Source organism: Lupinus angustifolius, chromosome LG16 (assembly GCF_001865875.1).
Source record: "Lupinus angustifolius cultivar Tanjil chromosome LG16, LupAngTanjil_v1.0, whole genome shotgun sequence".
Classification (NCBI taxonomy): domain Eukaryota; kingdom Viridiplantae; phylum Streptophyta; class Magnoliopsida; order Fabales; family Fabaceae; genus Lupinus; species Lupinus angustifolius.
Window position 1 is genome coordinate 15,501,546 of NC_032024.1, and position 21,620 is coordinate 15,523,165.

The window sequence follows — 21,620 nt, forward strand, 5'->3', positions numbered from 1 at the left end:
TAGGTGTGGCGGAGCTCAAGTTCCACTTTTTGGGTTTTTACACACTTGCTAAAAAATGCCCAATTAATCGATTAAGCATTGTTCATAATCGAATAACCAGTAACAGAACCAGAATGATCAGAACAGCAACTTGCACAGTTATTAACCAACACACAAACATATATACAACAGATACTTTATGCAATATTAACAAGAGCATAGCAAGGTATAAGCATGCAAAATATCAGCTCCAAACTCGCATTAAAACATCTTGAAATATAAAAGAGAAAAGGATAGAAACGATTGCGCAGGGATTTTATCCTGGTTCGTTTTGCTGTCCACTGCAAAACTACATCCAGTCCTCTCCTCTGATATGGGAGATTTTCCTTCTTCACTATAGAACACAATGTACGTTACATACACGCTTCCAAATACAAGACTCAAACGCTCCTTTCTTGGAACCCAAAGAACTTCGTCACCCTTGGTTTGACCTTTCCCAAAACCGCCTCCCAAGAAAACATTTCTTACGCGATTCGACCCCAACCAAGGTATCGCTCTTTTTCTTAAGACTTCCAAGTCTTTGTGTGAAGAACATCTTACCTAACCGCAGCTAGGATTTTCCCAATCCTTGAATAATAATGCTTTGAGTTATTAATGAGTACTTAATACTCGGATATTACAATAAAGATCAAAGCCTAAAACCTAAGAAAGAACTCACAAGACGTCCTAGTCTAATATGAATGTTCATGCATGAGGTTTCTGAAAATATGCAATCATAAAGAACTATTTCTTTTTCTTTTCAAGAAACACAAGAATGATGCAAGAACGCTTTTCAAAGAATCACGCAATATGAATATGAAAACTAAAGTCTTACCATGATCTAATCTTTCTCCTAATTCTACACTCTCTAATAGATTATAACAATGATGATCTATATCTTTTCTCTATGTTTTTTCTTTCTCTTTTTGTCATTTCTACAATTAGCCAATATTTATACAAAATATATTTTGCCTCTAAAAATGGTTTTTCAGTTATGCAGTTGAAAACAACAGAAAACACTTACGTTAATTGATTAAGCCATGGGGTTAATCAATTAACCAGTGTATTTTTAATACATGATTAAATGGTAAACTACTTATGTGATATATGCTCATGCAATGCATGATTTCCAAATATAATACCTTTAATGCATAAAATCAATGTATAAAATGCATGAACCTAATTATCATATATTTCTAGATGATGTCTCATTTTAGTGGATTAATTACTTTATTAAATCTTATGAGACTCACACCTAGGTTTACCTAACCTAGACTCAATATCTATGGAAGCATCTTAGACTTCTAAAAACATAATAAAGAATTATAACATAAGTCTAATAAGACACCACTTGAGCCCTCGACATATTGATTATTGAGCCATCTTCAAGCTTTAACTAATTCTTTGTCTTCATCAAAATATAGACAAAACATTGCTAATGCAATCATTGACACTTTGCACTTTCAAAAGCTTCTATGAACCAAGCTTTCAAACTAAGAAATAAGAAGAGAGAATTGTTTTTTTTCTTTAGGGAATAAGTTTTTTACTCTTCTTCGATGAAGGAAATGTCTTCCTATTTATAGAGTTTTCTACCACCGCTGATCTGCTTCTTTGCATCGCTCAGCAGCTGACCAAACCCTTCAGCATGGGTTTGGTCACTTGGTCAAGTAGCTTGGTCACCTCCTTAAGCTTGACTCACCAAGGCTAGTTGTAAGCTATGGGACTAGCTATGTGAGCTACTCTTGAAAAGCCTATGGTGGGCTACTTGAAGTAAGTCATGCATGACTTCATGATTTCTTGATGGCTAAGTTAATTTTGGGTGCACACCGTTGAGGACACGTGTGGCATCGTTAAGCTGCCTGCTTGAGCAGCTCTAACCGTGTTGACTGAGACGTGGCTTGGTGCTTGCTGACCTGGTCAGGTTTCTGGTTCACCGTTGAGCACACATGTGGCACCGCTGAGCTGCCTGCTTAAGCAGCTTGGGCGTGTGTCAGGCTTGTGTCTGGCCGTGCCAAACTTATGTTCTGACCGTGTCAGGCTTTGTCTGGTGTTAGGCTGAGCGGTCAAGCAGGTCCACTAAGCTGCTTGCTTGAGCAATTTGTCGGGAATTCTCTCTTTTTGTAAGGATGTCAAGTCGCCTTTTTAAGTTCTCGACTAAGCATTGCTCTTCTTTTCTAAGGTTGTCTTTGCGGGTTTTCAACCTAGCACTTCTTTTGTTTTGTTTTGTTTTTCCTTTTTTCTTTTCGTCTTTTTTTAACACCCTAAGTAAAACTGCCACAATTTTGAGCTTCACAAAACTCTTCGATTCGAGAAAAAAATGGGATCCACCAAATATTGCCCCAACTTGAGATTCTAGCGGTTAACCTTCTACTCAAATTGCCCTGCTAGGCTTTAACTTGAGATGCCTTCTACAAGAATTATCCCAAAAATTGTCCTAGTTTGAGTGTCCATATCTCTTTTGCTTCAGTGCTCTTTATTTTATGCACAACTCTCTAAAAAAATAAAAAAAACAATGATCATGCAAATTTGGCAAGTGTTTGAGTTATAAATGGTAATTAAATTGAATATGAAATTGAAGTTGTATTTAGGCTTGAGTGTGGATGTGGTGATTATGATGGTAATTTTAAGGGGTAATGTATTCCATGCATTAAATATGAAATATTTTTATCAAAATGTCACTTTCGTGGGGTCAGCTTTTCCTCACCATGGTGTGAATCTTAGGCAAATTGATCATCAACAAGGTCTTTTTAAGCTTGTATCATGACTTGACTAATGGTGTCCAAAAAAAGATATAAGGCTCAATTATGTGTTTCTCATACCTATTTCTCTTATCTTCTTTGTCTTATTTTTCAATAGTTTTCTAACATGACATTCAATTACTAGAGTTATATTGGACTTTTGTAATGTATTAGGCCAATGTTATAACTTTCCTTGATAGGATGTGAATGATTTTTTGGTGGTCTTTGATAGTGTATTTATTTTGTCATAACTTTTGCATCTGACATTGATGATTCTCAATGAGCTTTTATTTTTTGTAATTTATTTTGCACTTTGACCAACGAACAATTTTGTTTGACTTGAATTTTATTTTTTATCCTTCGGGTCATAAGAGTTTATTCATTTCCTTATAATTCAATGTCAATGAAAAGTTATGAAAAACTACTATTCTTGAGTTATTGATGTTTTATGGGACAATCGAAAGAAATCTCATTTCATAAAGTCTATGGCTCAAATGGGGTTACTAAGGATATCTTCTTAGTGTTTGAGAATTACCAAATATGTCTTGTGTCATCAGAAAAACCTGCTAAAGGATCCACACCACTTTGATCTTACATTTGCATCATCATCCATACGATTTTTTTTAATCGAGTATCTCACATTAATGCATGAATTTATTTTTTCAGTTTTTTTTGGCTAATATGATTTGTAAGATGATAAATTTGCTTGATAAATACGTTAGTATATACTTAGACAGTAAATTTGTATGATCAATATGTTAGTATCTCACATAATGCATGAATTTAATTTTTTCCGTCTTATTGTGTTCTCATTTTCAGCTTTAGAAGACTTATTGTGTCTTTGACTCTAAATCCTTAAGTTATTAGAACGATTCAATTGATAGTATCACCTAGTCCCGAGTAGTTGCATCAAGTCTTCACTATCATATTAGCCTCTAGTAGTTGGCAATATCGAAAGTGGATTCTCTCAAATACTAAAAAGGATTTAATCTTGTCTAAATCATATGGGTGGAAGCTAGTTAATAAACAATACATATCCAATATGAGTATGGCATGTAGATATTTTTTTAATGAAACATAATAAAATGAAATAATTGAGTAAATTATACTTATATCTTCTTAAATTAAACAACCCATTTTTCTCATAATAAATTACACTGATATCTCCTTATAGATAAGTATAATCTTTTAAACAAAAAAAATGGTTAGTATAATTAAGTTACACTCCGGAAGGATATCGATGTAAGTTATTCTTAAATAATTAATTATACATTAGCTAGAATAAATTGATTGTTTGTAAATTTGTATATAGAATTTGATTATGTAACAATTCTTCTCTTTTTTATATTTAAGCAACATCCCCCAAAAATTATTGATATATTTTATAACAATGTTATAATGATTTATATTTAAACAATGTTTCCATATAATTATTTCAACAACATCTCCAAAGCTCAAATTTATGTAGCTCTTCATTTTCTTATGTACATGTACTTATAGAGAAATTATGTTTTTAATTTGATTTTTATGAAAATGTTATTTTTAATATATAATATGTTAATATACAAATCATATTTATATAATTATTTTTAATATATATATATATATGATTATATATTTAATATGTATAAATCTAATATAGCCAAATTTGGTTTAAAGTATCATGCCTAAAAATATAGTTCACATTGAGCTCAATTTAAAATTGAGCTCAAGTCAATTCTTAATGAATTGCGTTAAGTTTAGTTAATATTGATTCGACTTATTTTTATCGCTAAATAAGTTTGTAGTCATTTTTATACACTTTTAAAACTTAAGAACTTAATTGTGCTATAAAGTTTTAAGGTTGTTTTTTTTTTCAATTTTTAACTTTTTAGCTCTTAAATTGATCTAAATTTCAAAAAATAAAACAAACTAATCTAAACCAAATATTCTCATATATAATGGGCCAAAACCAATCCATGACCCGGATTCGAATCATTGTGTAGCACACTTGCACCCAACGCACTCTTCATGGTTGTTGTAGCGAACCCAGACACAACCTAAGACAGAAACAAGTCGAGGTAGAGACACAAATAACAGAACTTTGGGTCAGTTTCATTGAAACTTCTCAAACCCTATTTAGTTTATGCTTCAACTCTTGAATCTACCCATGTGATAAATGTTGTTACTAATTGTTTTTTTAGAATAGGGGACAGTCATTTTCACTCTTAGAGCAGTTATTCTGGTTTGTATAGTTCGGTTAATGTTTGCTTTGAACTGTGGAATATGTTATGTTTATGTATTGGTACATTTTCACTCTATTGGGATTCTCTACATGATGTACAAAATGCTAGGATTCCCTTTATATAACTCATCATTCATGTTCCAAAGTATGCTGGTTTTACAATAAGGTTCAGAAAAAAGGTTTAGAATGATCGCATGAAAATGTTTAGATGGAATGTTCTGATATTTGATTATGCTTTCATTTTTCTAGTGGCTCTGGGTAGCTTAATGTAAGCAGCCTTATCTTGCAACTGAAGAGATTTGAATCTTCTTGGTCACTGACCAACAACCTTATTGTTGTGAGAAGGCACACTCTCGATTTCCAAGTTTTTCTTAAGTAAAATTGGTGATGACTCTTTTTTTCTTAAGTCTTTCCTCCGTCTCATCACAATCTCGATTGTGATTTGTCATAGACTGTTTGATAATATGACCGAAAAGAGATTTTTTTTCCCATCCAAATTGTTGCCTAAACACTCAAATGAAGGTTGAGTGGACAACATATAATTCTTGGTTTTGGTTTGCTGAGAACATTTTGGGTTCTTGGTTCTTAGATTAGATGCTCCTTTTAGCAGTATTATCATGTATTAAATTTAATATTATTATGATATGATGGATCTTCGTCAACATAGTTTATATGGTTTAGTTAGTCTTATAAGGAGTGTAGGCAACATTGAAAGCTTTGCTCAATGCACAATTAGTTTCACTTTCGTTAAACTTTAGTATGTTAACTTTCAAAGATTTTGAAACTATTGTTATCATCGTCATCAACTCATCATCATCATTTGGTTCCTAATTTTAAATCTATCTTCTTACAGAGAATATTTTGTTTCCAGTTAAGCCTAGTTTCTCCTAGTTAGGAGTTATTGTGGTGTCTAACAAGCATGTTGAAGCAAGCAATCCGCAGAATTTTCAGATCAAGTGTTTATGCTTGTGAAGGAAACAAAGTTTTACCTTGGACTTATGTGCCCTCATGTTATCTCCACAGTGGACAGGTAAAGTCTCCAATTCTGCCGCTCAAAGCTTAATTTATTGGTTTAAAGTTAATTATTTTACTATGACTTGAATCCTTATCTACATGTTTTTACGAGAATTGAATAATTTAGCCGAATAAGATTCAAGCCACTGACTTTGCTATATTCTGTAAAAAAGATTTTGATTGCAACTGAGAACATACTGAATTACTGATGCAGTACAAGATGATAGACAACAACTAATAAATAAGATTCTCGGATAGAAGTATGATATGTTGTAGTGGAATGTTAAATAGTGTGATGGATATTAATGTATCTAATTGAAGTCATTGATTTCATGGATACATTGAGGAGTTAGATTCTAATCATTAAAATAAGAATGAAATCCCAAAAGCTTATAAAGTTGGCTTTGGTTAATTTTATATGTTGACATGTTGAGTTCTGATCATTGTAATAATTTACGTTGGCTTTAGATTGTTTATGATCATTGTTTTTTTGTTCTGTGAACAATACTATGATCATTATTTCCTTTTTAATTACTAATTATAGGATTGGATTTGAAAATGAGATTTTAAGGAGGGTCATAGTTTTAATGTTCTGCTCATGTAATATTTTAGTTTTTAAATGGATTTCTGATAGAATTCTTACAAAAACTGAGTTTTGTAGCTCGTGAAATAAGATTCATAGTCTATCCCCAACAAGTTTGTAGATTTAAATATAGGAATCACTTACCATGCCAAGACCGTTATTCATAGTTCCTACAGTCTAACAATATTACTTGTAGTTAACTAAATTTAGTTAAGATTGAGATGATTTTCTCTCTCCTGATAATTGCATTCATTTGAAGACTTACATATGCATGTTAAGCACTTGTTAAATGAATTCAGTGATTCTGCATATACTTCTGTCTAGTCTGGCTTTTACTATTCTTAAGGAAACTGCATTTCAATAGGATAGATTAAAGATAAAGAAGGAAAAATATGTTCGCACACTTTGTTTTGCACACCCTTTATACACTTATTAGTGACTCACATGCAAATAACCAGTGATTGACGAGTATCATGCGGTGACTGGGAAAATTAATCAATGTGCAGATAACTAGGGATTGACGTGTATAGCTAACTTGTGATTTACGTGTATTATATCGTTACTTTGTCCTGCAACAGTTATATTGGATTAATGTTTTCCATCACCTCATAACACACGCTGATCACAATTGTTGCCATTTTAATGACCTGCTATTAACACAACAACTAGTGCCCCTAATCATCGCATAATACATGCCGATTACCAGGTATTTGTGCGGAATTACCAATTGTAAGGATGCATGTGCAAAATAAGGCGTGCCAATAGCCGAACTGTTCAATTAAAGTCACTTCAAGCTTTCAAATTGAACACTTTGTAACTGCTAACCTGTTGTATATGTGCAATATAACCATGCCACTGAGTTGAGTTGGTTTTTATCAGATTCAAAATTGAAATTGAAGATGACATTGAAAATTTATAGCTCTGATGAAGATACTCAAAGTTAAGAAATTTAGAAAATGATGCCAATTTAGGAGAAGAATCACATTTGAAGTATTAATACTCATTTATGCATTTATTTAATACAGGCTCATTTGGCACCAAGAAGCTTTTTTGGGGTAGAGGATTTCTTGGATGATGACAACAGCAAACCTTATACATACCTAAAAGGGAAGAAGTCAAAGAATCCAAATAAGCATATATCATTCAAACAAAGAACAATTGCCTACATGGAACCCTTTACACTCGATGTGTTTATCTCGAAACGCTTCGTATCAGCTTCACTCACTCATAGGGTCACAAGCAAACAGGTTGCAGTTGCTGGTACCAACTCCAAGGACATAAAAGCTGTTCTAAGGTCTCGTTCCGACATACCTGCATGCATAGCCATTGGTCGGATTTTAGCCGAAAGAGCTAGAGAAGCTGATGTTTACACTGCTTCTTACACTCCAAGGGACAGGGACAAGTTTGAAGGGAAAATCAGAGCTGTAGTTCAATCACTTATTGATAATGGGATTGATGTCAAGGTTTATCTTGATTAAGTTGTTCACTTTTTTTTAGCAAATACTACCATTTCAGTTATTCATATTCTGGCTTAAGCAATCTATCCCCATGGCCCTGATGTGTTTAGCACAAAGATCAGATATCTCAAAGATTGTCCCATTCCTTGTCCTGAGCCAATCAGATATTGTTCATGTGGAATGAGACACCTTTGAAGACAAATTATCTTTGTTCATGTGTTTAATCATGTCCATTTAGCTTAGTAATGTGTCTATAAATAATTAATGGGAATGTATTGTATTATAGTCATCAAGGGGGTAAAGCACTAAAGCACTCATATCTTCCTTTTTTCTTCTTTCATTCACACAGGAAATGCATTTGATTTTGCAAATGTGCTAAAACAATGAAATAGAACTCTTTTAATTTTATGATTTAATGTTTCCCCCCTTTCAGAATAGTAAAGTAATTTATTTTATTTTAATATTCATTTGTCAAACTTTTGCATCTTGAAGTAATTGAGTAAATAGATATTTCAGTCTCTAATATTTTTCAATCTTACCGGTTTGGTTCCACAAAAATTAGAAAAACCAAACTAGTTCCTCAAATTTTTTAATGTGGGTCAAATTAGTCATTTGTAATGCCAAATTAGTGAGATGTTGTAAAATATATTAAAATGAATAATTTGATTCACATTTGAAATATTTAGGGACTATTTTGGGTTTTTCAATTATTAAGAAATGAAACTAGTAAAATCGAAAAAACATGATGGATTAAAATATGTATTTACTCAATAATTTAATACATTAGATCATTCAATTCAACATAGAAAACAAATACTCCTACGTAACAATATTAAATATTGATCCAATAATAATTGTGATCATCTCATCTTAATCCTATATTGGAACCTTACTAGAGAGATTATGAACATCTTCAGAGAGATTATGAACATCTTCATAACTTGGATCCTATCTACAGGAGCAATGTCTCTCTGCACATTTTGAATTCAGTTTTTGTGCTGAGTCTCTTCGTTAAACGAGAGTCAATATCAAAACTATTTCTGACCATACAAAAGATCCTTATCATGCCTATTGCTATGGTGCTTATCCAAGGGATGCATATATGCGACCTAAGTAGAGGGGAAACCTCTTCAAACTTGTATTTGATTGTAGAAAGAACATTAATTGGGAGTGGTAAATTGCATTTGTGAGAGACTGTTGATGATAGGCTACACTACACATTATGCTTCTAGTGCTTTGTCTGATTATAATCAAAGGCAGCCTTATCATGGAGATCAGTTGGAAGCTCCGCTTGCACCCGTGTCATCTCGGCTCTTCATTTTGCCGTCGATGAATCCCGAGTTGTGTCCGTTTAGATTATCTTTTTGTTCTAATGCTTTGGAACTTTTGATGAAATGATAATTTGATTTTAATTAACTGTCTTGATTTATGGTTTGTAGTTAGTTAACATATACTATTGGTTTAATGGATGGAAAGATGCAAGTTGATAATTTGGGAATTTGTTTTTTTATAATGCCTTCAAACCTAGTAGACATCACTTTGGGAAACAAGTTTGAAGTTTTCTGGTAAGGGCAGACACTCTTTTCTCCTCATCAGGCCAAGGGCATGATAACATTTCCTTCTGATTTTATTAGCATCGAAAAGTAGAAACCCCTTAAATAACACAACACAATGAAATCAGCTAGCAAGTAAAACTTAACCAAGAGTTTAATCCAGTACAAAAAAGTGCAAGAAGCTAACATTTCTAGTTAACACTGAGAAAGCTACATCTGTTACACAAGAATATGTGCTAACATAGACATGCTAGATAAAAAGAAAGGGGTCATTCATATACCTAGCATAGGACATAAGTTCTAACTACTAGTAGACAGTCATCAAAACACTAGTATATACTTATTCATCTGTTATCACGAGTTCTCTGGAGTGCATATTATTTAACCTTCCTCGTCATAATCTTCCTCATCCTCTTCTTGTCGACTACCAAGGTTTGCAAGCTGTGTAGTATCAATAGCCATCATCTCCACATCAGCAAGGGACCAACCTGGAATTTCTTCATGCTTAGTCTCTGTTGCAGGTTCAGACAATGAGGCTTGAGCTGCCGCGCAAGAATTTTTGTCCTCGTTTTCATTTAAGTTGGCATTTAGATCAATGTTATGGAGCGATTGAGTATTTTCCTCAGGAACTGGAATGTTCTCCTTAGATAATTCTTTGGATTCTGGACCATTGTCTATTGCCATGCTTGTATTAGGAACATCTTTGCTATTGGGTTGAACAAAAGTGAAAGGCTCAGATTCAACCTGCTGATGATGGGTCTCTCTCTCTATAGTTCGAGCCCCTCGACCATGGCCTCTTCCTCTACCTCGGCCTCTTCCCCTACCGGTACTGCCTGTATGGCCCAATTCAAGCTGCAATAAAACAAAAATGTCATGCCAAAACAATAAAAGTGCAAGACATTTTTCCTTCCACACAAGGCTTCAGGTTGTCTTTTGGTCTAATAAATGACAAGTAATTAGATTAGAATTTACAGTTATTGAACTCCAAAAGTTTGCTTTTTTGCACAAATTTATGGTGCAAGACATGTTGACACATACTCAGGTGTTTAAATTTATGATATTTACTGTGAAAGTTCAACATTATAACTATATATAATTCGATACAGATTAACGGAAATCATTTTCTCCAATGAGTTACTAGATGGTGTAAGTGTGACAATTATTGCACTATTGTCAACGTGAGTGGGTGTGTCTCTGTTTGTAAGTAACTAAGAATCATCAAGGTTTCCATAAAAGTGCAATTTACCATTTTAATCCTCTTAGCTTCTTCATCACTGTCATTGCAATCATCACCCGCAGCAGCTTTCCTGGTAAAGTATAGCATTCACAACTGTGTTAATTGCTCATATGCATAGATAAATCAGAAAAAAGGGATCCAGTGCACAAGGCTTCCACTTAGTGGAGTCTGGGGAGGGTACATGTACGCAGCCTTACATCCACAAGGGGAGAGGCTATTTCCAGGATTTGAACTCGTGGCCTCATGATCATTAAGCAGCAACCTTACCGTTGCGCCAAACTCACCCCTTGTGTAGATAAATCAGAAGGGCAAAGAAAAAGAAAAAGATAAAGCTTATTGGACTTCAGACCTTCTCTTTGAAAGGGCACGATCATCAACACCAGCCTCAGAATGGCCATGGCCATAGTCAGGAACCCTACTAACAATGTCTCTCAGAAAGTCAAAGACATTATAGCTTTGTACACAATGTTTTCTGCAATCCACATAAAACTCTCTTGAGGCATTGCAAAACAAAATTGAAATTAAACGAAAATTTATAAATGTCATTGGAATTTGAATTATCCTAAGGTATGTATAAAAAGGAAAGTGTAACAGAAAGGCAGAAACATGATAAAAAACACTTGAATATGCATTAACTGATTTGCGAATCAGGAAGGGTGCATCACAACACTTCACTTTCTAGAATCAAAGTGCAAAAAATATGAGTAGAATGTTTGATTAAATCAAGCTAAAGAATGAACTGGTCTATTCAGTTGTCAGCACTGATAATATTAAGTAAGCTAATTGTATGATTCTTGTCTCATAAGCCACAACGCTCAAGAAACATCTGGAATGGTGTCTTCCAATTAGAAGGACATTTCAATCAAGTGATCAATTTCAATAAACTCTAACGAAATCTGTTAGATACAAAATCTAGTAGCTCAATATTTAAGATGGTTTGATCATAAGTGATAAGGTGGAGGTTTTTTGAAACTTCTACTTTTATGTAAATCAAATTTCAGTACAAGGTAAAATAGGTCAACGAATGGACACACTTCAAGCCTAAAGTGCTACTTGAAGAAACAGTATCAATCATAATATTCCTTGACTTACAGATGCAATGCATTCATGGTCTTTGCTCCTCTCTGAAGAGTTATTTCATAAGTTCGGTCACAAAGATCTTGCAAAAATAACTCCAGAGCTTTAGCTGTAAACGATTCAATAATGATGTCAAGTACATATGACAATAAAGACCCAGTTGCAGCCACGAGTTAAGTTAAGCAGGAAAAAAGCAACTCACACACTAAAACAGGAACTGCTAGGGCTATCTTTCCGACGTCCTCGTCTGTCTGCATTATCTTCTTTATTCGAGCCTACAATGCAAAAGTATTGTTTCAACAGTTCAGTAGAAGACCATAACAGAATCTAATTACATTTTAATACTCCTATCAGTGAAGATAGTATGGTTCTAAAATATCCAACAGACAAGGGGGTATATTTGCTTCTAAAGTTCTAAGCCATCAAGTGGTGCTGCCGTCGATGATGCACAGGTACAATACGGCCATTGGATACAATACAATACATCGGCAATATGACTATTCTTGAAAAGAATAGAATATAGTGCATCTAGGGTACATAATAAATAGATAATTGCAGTGCACCTTTGCACAACCTGCACATGAGTTATGAGAAAACCTAACATTCAGACATGTAATTGAAGAAAAACACAGTCAAATTTTGGTTTTTGAATACCAAAACGACAACATTTCTTCCATACCAAATAATGACCAAAAATTTATTCAGACTTTAGGTCATAAAATATCAAAGTGAAGAAGCTCTGCGCATCTGCCTCAAGTCAGCAGTCATCTGTCATCCTCCTCTTCATGCTAGACGTTGCAGCTCTGGATGACGGCAACATCTTCGTCATCTGTGTTGCATTTGTTGCATTTATATAGACAGAGAATCCGAAGAGTTGGTCCTTCCATGTTAAGTCTGTCGTATTGGAATCTGAGGATGTGAATCCAACCACATCGGGGGCATATCGGAGTTACAAAATAAATTTAAAAAGAAAACAAAAAACAGTTCGGATACTACACCAATACGTACCGGAGCATGTCAATATGGATATGGGAAGGAGAAGCACATATCAGTACTTCATAGGCTGTCATTTTCATGTTTTAGTATCATTTCTTTCACCAACTTCATTGTTAATGATTGAAAACATGCAGGTTAGCTGTGCAAGTTTTGATAGAATAAGATTAAATTGTACCCTAATTGCCATTAAGTTTTGATACCAACTATGATCAAAAAATCCTAAAGCAAAAAATCACACAAGCCAAACAGTTGTTCATACCCAAAGATCGAGCTGTCACAACAGCATGAAGCCCAAATGCCAACTCTCCCTCCAAAGGTGACTGAGCCCAATGGCCGATAGGCTGTTGCTTGCACCGATCTATCCATATGCGTCAACTTCTGCTTAACCCAAACTGAGGTCCAAGTTCTCTAGGAACCAAACCTTCTAGAACCTCAACCACCACCAATCTTCAACATGTGACATATCAATGAACACAAGGGATCTTCCATATGCCCCCAGAATCTCGCTGACCAAGACCAAACGAGATTCTCAGGCCCACCAATGTGATAAACTCACCCCTAAACTGACACACAGGCACCCTTCAGCTATAAGGAAAGAAGGAAACCTCATTTTAAATACCTATCTCCTACACCAATTGGGTGTGAAAGTGTCTTTGCAGGTACACTCAGCCGCTTCCATTGAAGTGCTATGACTTCCAGGTACTTCCCCAGAACAAAATCCAAAAAACTAAAATCTAACATCACTATAAACCCGACCGAAGAGTCAGCTCATTCGATAGAGTTACAGAACATAAAAGTATGAGCATTTGGGTTCAAAGTTCAAACCCAGATGCACAATTTCTCCCCTCGCGTAAAAAACATTGCCTATCAAAAAACATGACTGTAAACCAAGTATGTAACTCTAGCAATCTACTTCAATTATCACCAAAAATAAAGAACTCCCAAAAAATATACCAAACATTCACACAAAGTATGTAACTCTAGCCAATTCTACAAACGACCCAGAAACATTCAATTATCATAAACCCAGATAAGAAATTTCGACCAAGTTATAAAATATCCCATCACTTTGCATTGTTTACCGAAAAATTAATAGAAAGTAGAAAATCACTTACAGCAGGAAAACGGGTATCGAGCTTCTTCTTCATATTATCAGAGGAGAGAGACAAAGAGAGGAACCAAAAAGAGACAAAATTGAAACTTTGAACAGGAAATGATTCAGAGGACAAAGTTTAAGATACCCATCATCAGATCCTGTCTCTGAAACTAACTAGGTTTAGATTCAGCGGAATATTTGTCCGTACGAGTTTGAAGTATAGTTTTAAACTTTTCATACATTGTTTATTTATGAATTTTTTTTCTTTTTCTTTATTTGAATTTATTTTAATACTTTATTTTCTCAATTAATAATAACTTGATCATACATGTTTCTATAAACATGTGAGTGATTTACATGAAAATAATTATTTTTTATGTTTATTTATAAATTTTATGTTTTAATTTTTCAATAATTACTTGTCATATTTCCTATAAATTATATTTAAACTATATGAGATAAATTAATTGTGATGATGGTAGTTTAATATTATGAATGGAAATATTTTATAAAATTAAACATTTTTTTTGGAAATGTAGTAATGTCTTTCTTGAACCATACATGTAGGATGTTATCATTTTTTTTTTTACATTTTAAACACAATATGAGGATGAGAGGTTAGGCCTTTATGCTAATCCCAAATTCTAGATACTGGTTCAAACTTAATTCAAAATTAATAGGGAAAATCTGCTTTAGTTTTTTCTCATTTCAAATAATGGTTTGATCTTCAAATTTGGTATAGATGATATTTGACTCAAAACTTAACTTAAAATCTAATTTATATAAAAATGTCAAATTACAAAATTATCTTATATATATAATATATGTATAATGCTAAACGGAAAATATAACCATTTTAATGATAAAGGGCAAGTTTCATACGAGTTTGATATAGGTTTGGGTTAAACAAAACCCAATAGAGCGAGGATGATAATCTTTTTTTAATCACACCTTGTTCAGATTTGGTTATATGATTTTAGATTTAGGTTAAGTAAGCACAAACCTAACTCCGCTCTACTGCCATCATTAGAGAATTTGTATGTGAGTATTTGTTTCAATTTCACATAAATTTTCAAAACAAAAAGCCCTTTCATTTACATATAGAGATGATATATAGAAGAAAGATTAGCATTGCTTAGAAAAACATTCAGAATACATTTATAAACAAAGTATACGTAGAAGTGGTTTCTAAGCTATTAGTTCTCTACACCCAAATCATGTAAACTATTAGTTATAAAAAAGGCTATATATATTGAAATAAAATTAGTTAAATATTATTATTTTTCTTATGTATGATACTAGTAATATCATTTTAATCAAACCAGATTAAATTGAAAAGTTGTTATATTGGATTTGAAATAAATATTTTAATGCAACGTATTAGATTTGAAATAAATATTTTAATGCAACGTATTGGATTCCAATATTTTTGGAATCACCATTAGTCTAAAGTATCAAACATTTGATTATAGCTTAATTGATCTCATGAATAAGCTTCAGTTTTCAGGCCTAATTAAAGAGTTAAAAAAAATTGAGTCAAGCATGACGGGCTTACATGCAATGATGACTAGTGATCATGCTAAATTAAATATTAACAAAACAAGAGTGAGAGATTAAATAGGTGATAACTGAGAGTATATTTGCTATCACACAATGTGTATCACTCAATGTGTCAGTGATTATGATGGATTGAGAAATATATTTAAATTAATTTTTTAATAATTAATTATTTTTCTGACCAATCACAAACAGTGATACTAGAGTGATATATTATTTTAGGACAATAGATATCTACCCGAACATAATAAACCCTTATCATCATCAATAATCTACATTAAAAAAGTGAAAAAAATAAAAGAAACAAAAAATGGATATACAACAACAATTTCTTATTATAAATATATAATTTGAAAGCTACAAAAAAATACAAAAACACCCATATAATTTAATTTTTAACTAGAGCTAGAGTAAACCAATCAAACTAGAACATTGATAACATAATTCTCTAAATTGAAACAAAAATTTAAAACTTTTAAAGCTTGAGTGACAAATCAAGAACAGAACATTTAGGAATGGAGGTTAATTCTTCTTTGTTGGAATGATGATCATCCTTGTTTGTCATAGTTATCATTTTAATGGCTGAGCTTGAACTTGTAGTAGCAACATTAGTAAGAGAATCTCCAAAATGGGGTTTAGGACCAACAATACTATGATCATGAGCTTGCAAACCCTCTATACTATTCAACCTATCAAGGGGTAATGATTGATTTGGCATCCCTTGCATTGGGCTTGCCCACCCATCACCATTAGGACCATACCTTAAGCCAGGTGTGGTCCAAGGATAAGAAGGCACCCCAAGTCCTATTGCCCTGTTATTATTGGACCTATACAAAGGGTATGGTGGTTGTGTGGAAAGGCTAGTAAAAGGGTAATAAGGAAAATGAGGGAGGCCCAAAGTATTAGTATCAACATTTTGGCGACGTTTTGCAATTGCACGCTCTTGCTTGTGTGCGTTTTGGTGTCCTCCCAAAGCTTGAGAAGTCGAGAACTTTCTTTTACAAAAGTTGCATAAGAAAGTCCTTGACTCCAATGTTTTTTCCTCGATGTTCTGATATTTTGCTTCATTGTTATTATTGAATAAATCGAGCTCTACTATGGACCCACCAACCAAATCACCATCCTTTAAAAGCTTCACAAAATCCAACCCCGTATGGGAATCTGAATTGCAATAGGCATTATGATCTATTTCATGATTGGAGGTGACAGACATGCTTGCAGAAGATTCAGAGGGACAAGGTTCAAAACCTTTTGTTGCCATGGCTACAAAAGAGAAAAAATAACTTTTCTTTTCAATTTTTGGATATGTGAGATTGAAAGGAGAAAGACATGACTATGGTTATTTATTAAGGATTTCAATTAATGCAAATATCATTCACTATTAGAAAAGTGATCTCATGTACCCAAAAAAAGAGAAGTCATCTCATGCATTTTGCAGTTATGATTTGCATTATGGTAGCTAAGGAAAGAAGTGATATGAACAAGCTTGCACTGATTTGTCACAACATTAAACTTTCATAAAATTAATGATCTTAACTATGTTGTCTAATTCACCTAATATTTCAAATACTCAAAACTTCATAATCATGAGAATATGAGATGAGTAATTTAAGTGCATCACAACTTTGATGTAGTTCACATATGATGTCAATCAATAAGTAAAATTGGTAACTTCGAAATTACTTGAAGTAAAATCATTAAGATGTTTAAGATCTTTTCTAGCAAATAAATCAATGGAAGTAATTTGGGGTATAATTGTTTGCTTCCATGAATGATCTATTGTACTGTACTTTTCTGCGTTTAAATGTCTTCGGACATAGTTGGAAAATTCGTTGCATGATTACTTCAAAGCAATTTTTTCGGGATATGGCTTTTAGAAGGCAACAATTGCCTTGTTCATAATTATTGCTCTCAAGTACTATGGTTAGAATATTAACAAGATATTGATCTAGTAGTATAAAGTATAATTGCATTTTCAAATAAACTAAAATATAAAGATTTCATTTCTATGAACAACATTTATTGTCAAAGACATTTACACACTTCGAAAGATATTAATTCTTTATTCTTATGGTGAAGGGATGTCATACATTATACCCAAAAAAAAGTTCTATCATAAAATATCAACTTACGGATTATTATATTTATGAGCATCACATATTTGAATGGTGTAATAATTAGAGTTATATATTTTAACTGAAACCCTCATTTATTAACATTCTAAAGCTAAGCACTTTGAAATCAAACATCACTTTACATGTGATTATGTCCAAAATGGGGTATTTGATATTAAGTTTGTAAAAATTGAATATCAATATACTAATATTTTTACCAACGCATTAGCATAAGATATGTTTACGTTCATGAAAGATAATTTAAACATGTTTTCATGGTAGAATAACATGTCTCATATTCCATGTTACATGCTACTTGTCTCAACAAAACCTGGCTGCTACACATGTTTCCTAGACATGTCTAGTCGTGTCAAAGATTGTGGCACTTATGACTCTACCTAATTATATTGTATGAAGTTAATTAATTCTCCCTTAGGGAGTCAGTTCTAATATCTTTGAGTCATAATACAATGTTTTACGTTTTCAAGAAACATACTCTTTACTCATATGATGTCCTTTACAACCATCCAATTTATGAAACACTTCTATAATTGAGAAAAACTCTATATTTGCGAGTTGATTTTTGGAGAGTGAGAATGAAAAAATTTAGGAATCATTAAATATACTTGTGAGATGATTCTCAAGTCTTTTGTTGGTGCAACGGAAGTGATCGTTGCGCAGCGTTGGTCACAAACAATCAAATAAAGTGAATAAAATAAATAGAAGAGAAGAAACAAGAGAATTTGGTAACGGGATTCGACTAATTGTGACTACATCATCAGGAGCGTTGAACAACTACTAAAATAGAGAATAAAGATTACAAACCCTAACACACTCATGGGCCTAACTGCCCATGAGGTGTTTCTATTTGGTGCTTATATCTAGTGCTCATTATAACAAGATACATCAATCCAATATATAACATTGATATTCTACTTTATTCTAAATGTTAGACAATGTGTGACTTCATATAATAATATATTTCAAACATTCTCAATATTTTTCTTTTCCGTTCATTCCCCTCTAAAAACCACCAACTCCTAAAAACACTGTTAGGGTTTGTTTGGAAGTTGACTTTTGGAGGGGAAGGAAGGGAAATGGAAGGCTTGAGAGTCATCTCATAGATGTATTTCATGATTCTCAAACATTCATTTTCTTTCCCCTCCAAAATTCAATTCTCACACTAACCCTTTGACTTGAAGGAAAAAGGAATCAAGCCAATTGACTATCCCATCAATTCAATCTTTGGGAGAATATTTTCTCCTAGAATCTATTTAAGTTATCCTTTGCCTCTCTTGCAAAACACACCAAGCCCCATTTTCTAACTCCATCTCTATGAGAATGTTCTTTGATCCTAAACCGGAATTCTTTCAATTATGGCCTTTCTAGCATCTCAACCAAGTATCAAAAACATCCTCAATAAAAACATCCATATCAAACCTCTAGAAATAATCTTAAATATGTATATTTTATTGTACAAGGATGGATCAAATATATACCCATCTACCTTATGGATGAATATCATGAGAATGATGTTTTCCCTCTAGTGAAAAAGATGATACTCCATCATCATCTCCTGAGTTATGAGTATCACTTTTCCTTTTTATGGACTAAAATGTTTTCATTCAAACAACCTACTCTCAAAATCTAAAGTTGGCTATGCTTGAAGCATAGTTTATTATTAGGAAAATGTTATATTGAAACTCAGACATTTCTTATTTTGAGTGTTTCTTGACATATATAATGATTCTTTTTTCTCTAGATCCTAGTCCTCCTATTTCCTATATTTATTCATTTTCTTTCTTGTGTCTTTATTTTTTTCTTCTTCTCTTAATTTTTTTGGGATTTTTTCTTGAGTCTTTTCTCTTTATAATTGTTGGAATTTTAATGATAATGATGTGTGATTTTCTATTACTTGCTTATTTTTATTTTTACAAAAATGGGAAGAATGAAAAAAATGAATTAAAACGCTAGTTAATATAATTATCTCTTTTACATCTTTGTTATTTTGCATATATACTTCCCTTTAAATGTTTAATATAGATGTCAAATTAACAATAAGAATAACAAAAATATGCTTTGAAGTCATTTATACACATATATGCTTAGAGTGGGGATTCACTTACTTCCCATCATAACCTTAGAGTAACTAGATCCCTCCTCATATACTTACTTTTGCTTGCCATTTTTTAAGGCAAGTAATCTCATTAGCATAAGTAACTAGTTTACTTTCAAACACAGAGCAAAACTAATTAAGTGCATATTTTTTTAACAACAAATCATTTTCTGATCGATCAAATCATAACTTCCACCTTTTTGTAAAAGGAATTCAGAGAAGGATCAAATAATTCTTACTCCAATTAGACAATGACAGCCTTGATTATTAATCTTAACTATTTAAATATACTTGTCCACTATTTCACTCTCCTCTTAGCCACACTTTGGGTGAAGGAAAAATGGAGAGAGAAATATAAGATATCCATGTTTATCTTATGAGTTTAAAATTGGTGTATTGTCAGTATAAAGTTTTTTACACTGTCAGCACATCATCTATTGTTAATTTATATTACTTTGTTTGATAGTCAATAATAATTAACACATAAATGATTAATATTCATACAGTTAATGTATACATATTAAATATTATTAATATATATATATAGAAACTTAACAAAGATTAATCTAATTAGTGTCGGGGAAAGAATGAAATTATTTTTTACATCCATACTTTCATCAATTAAAAGTGAACCTTAAAACATAATGTCTTAAAATATGTTTGTCACAACGCACCAATGCTTATTTGTCAATCAATATTCACTTGTCTAAGCGATGTCCCGTAAGAGAGAGAAAGTTTTAATCAGTAACTAATTCTTGCTAAACGTAATTCAACATCATTCTTATGTATATCTTGTCTATTTCAATGTTTAGAGGGAAACTTAAAATGTCATTAAAATGATTTTTTAGTCAATATACTCATTAGAAATTTTGAAGTTGTCTAAAAAGGTGTTTGGCACAAGGAATGTTTTTTTTCTCATTATGAAGAATGTGATGCCCATGAACGTACTCCCCAAGCAAGTTTTGGTAGCTTTTCTAATTGTATTGTTTGCTTCTCATGAAACATTTATGAGAATGTGGTTGATTTTCAAAAAATATTATTCATTATAATTAAGACTTATCAACAAGGTATTAGTCCAGTGGTGTAAGGCCATATTCCCCAAGGTTAAGAGTTCGATTCTTGGAAGCGACACTTGTTGAGTTGAGATGGATAACCACAAACCTCGAAAAAGATTAGTTCCTTACCAAAAGAAATGAAGAGATATCATTGGTAATACCAAAAATAATTCTAATTAAGACTTTAAAAAAAAGGATAATATTCTAGTTATTTGTTGTGCAATGACTCATATCTCTAGATAACAGCAATACAAGTTATGTGCTTGGGCTGATGTAAAAGGATTGGGGTAGAGGGCTATATATATTGATGTTATGTAAACCTAATGTAACAAGGAGAAGAATAGTAAAACACTAATCCTTATTCTCTAATAATATATAGTGGTAGCCGCTCAACGCTCCCGGGGACGTAGGCACAATTGGCCGAACCTCGTTACCAAATCTCTTGTGTTATTCTCTTGTCTCTATACTCTTTACTATTTGATTGTTCGCTTGTTCCCAACAATTGGTATCAGATGGCTCTTAACCCAGGTGCCAAATTCGAGGTGGGGAAGTTCGATGGAACTGGTAATTTCGGATTGTGGCAAAGGAGGGTTAAGGATGTGTTGGCTCAACAAGGTCTATCAAAGGCGCTACGTGAGAATAAACCAGAGGGTATGAATCAACTGGATTGGGAAGAGTTGAAGGAGAAGCCTGCGGAAACCATAAGGCTTTGTCTATCAGATGAGATGATGTATCATGTTATGGATCTGATGTCACCAACAGAGGTATGAGAGACATTAGAGAAA

At 32.8% G+C, this 21,620-nt stretch overlaps 3 protein-coding genes and 1 long non-coding RNA gene across 7 annotated transcripts in view; 2 read left to right on the forward strand and 2 right to left on the reverse strand.

The window, feature by feature from the left end:
* LOC109330154 overlaps window positions 1-4,644 on the forward strand; it is a 14,083-nt gene extending 9,439 nt beyond the window's left edge. Inside the window, exon 3 of the long non-coding RNA XR_002105633.1 lies at window positions 4,631-4,644. This is a non-coding gene — a long non-coding RNA (uncharacterized LOC109330154). The remainder of the gene's footprint in view (window positions 1-4,630) is intronic.
* LOC109330153 (50S ribosomal protein L18-like) lies at window positions 5,836-8,378 on the forward strand. 2 transcript variants are annotated; one of them, XR_002105632.1, is made up of 3 exons: window positions 5,836-6,010; window positions 7,603-8,120; window positions 8,264-8,378. XR_002105632.1 is itself a non-coding variant. In XM_019564207.1 (2 exons), exons 1-2 carry the CDS (start codon window positions 5,900-5,902, stop codon window positions 8,053-8,055), a joined length of 564 nt encoding a protein of 187 aa, XP_019419752.1. In that variant the 5' UTR covers window positions 5,836-5,899; the 3' UTR covers window positions 8,056-8,378. The 2 variants fall into 2 exon arrangements, 1 of the variants encoding a protein (XP_019419752.1); XM_019564207.1 differs by having other exon boundaries at window positions 7,603-8,378.
* On the reverse strand, window positions 9,703-17,182 carry LOC109330152 (dr1-associated corepressor homolog). 3 transcript variants are annotated; one of them, XM_019564205.1, is made up of 7 exons: window positions 17,172-17,182; window positions 13,517-13,520; window positions 12,104-12,176; window positions 11,917-12,010; window positions 11,174-11,296; window positions 10,834-10,894; window positions 9,703-10,439 (listed from the first exon to the last, which is right to left on the reverse strand). In XM_019564205.1, the coding sequence occupies exons 3-7, from the start codon at window positions 12,156-12,158 to the stop codon at window positions 9,969-9,971; spliced, it is 804 nt and encodes a 267-aa protein (XP_019419750.1). In that variant the 5' UTR covers window positions 12,159-12,176; window positions 13,517-13,520; window positions 17,172-17,182; the 3' UTR covers window positions 9,703-9,968. The 3 variants fall into 3 exon arrangements, with proteins under 3 accessions (XP_019419750.1, XP_019419748.1, XP_019419749.1); XM_019564203.1 differs by lacking the exons at window positions 13,517-13,520; window positions 17,172-17,182 and adding an exon at window positions 14,013-14,205; XM_019564204.1 differs by lacking the exons at window positions 13,517-13,520; window positions 17,172-17,182 and adding an exon at window positions 12,581-13,078.
* LOC109329362 (zinc finger protein 3-like) lies at window positions 16,026-16,811 on the reverse strand. Its single transcript, XM_019563030.1, has one exon. It carries the CDS (start codon window positions 16,809-16,811, stop codon window positions 16,026-16,028), a length of 786 nt encoding a protein of 261 aa, XP_019418575.1.

What these genes read in the sequence shown, in the direction of transcription:
- LOC109330153 (XM_019564207.1), top strand. Translation starts at nt 5,900, where the DNA reads ATGTTGAAGCAAGCAATCCGCAGAATTTTCAGATCAAGTGTTTATGCT. An exon ending in GTTATCTCCACAGTGGACAG is followed by an intron (nt 6,011 to 7,602) that starts GTAAAGTCTCCA and finishes TATTTAATACAG; the next exon opens with GCTCATTTGGCACCAAGAAG.
- LOC109330152 (XM_019564203.1), bottom strand. Translation starts at nt 14,045, where the DNA reads ATGAAGAAGAAGCTCGATACCCGTTTTCCTGCT. An exon ending in AGCAGTTCCTGTTTTAGTGT is followed by an intron (nt 12,011 to 12,103) that starts GTGAGTTGCTTT and finishes AATCGTTTACAG; the next exon opens with CTAAAGCTCTGGAGTTATTT. An exon ending in ACCATGAATGCATTGCATCT is followed by an intron (nt 11,297 to 11,916) that starts GTAAGTCAAGGA and finishes TGTGGATTGCAG; the next exon opens with AAAACATTGTGTACAAAGCT.
- LOC109329362 (XM_019563030.1), bottom strand. Translation starts at nt 16,811, where the DNA reads ATGGCAACAAAAGGTTTTGAACCTTGTCCCTCTGAATCTTCTGCAAGC.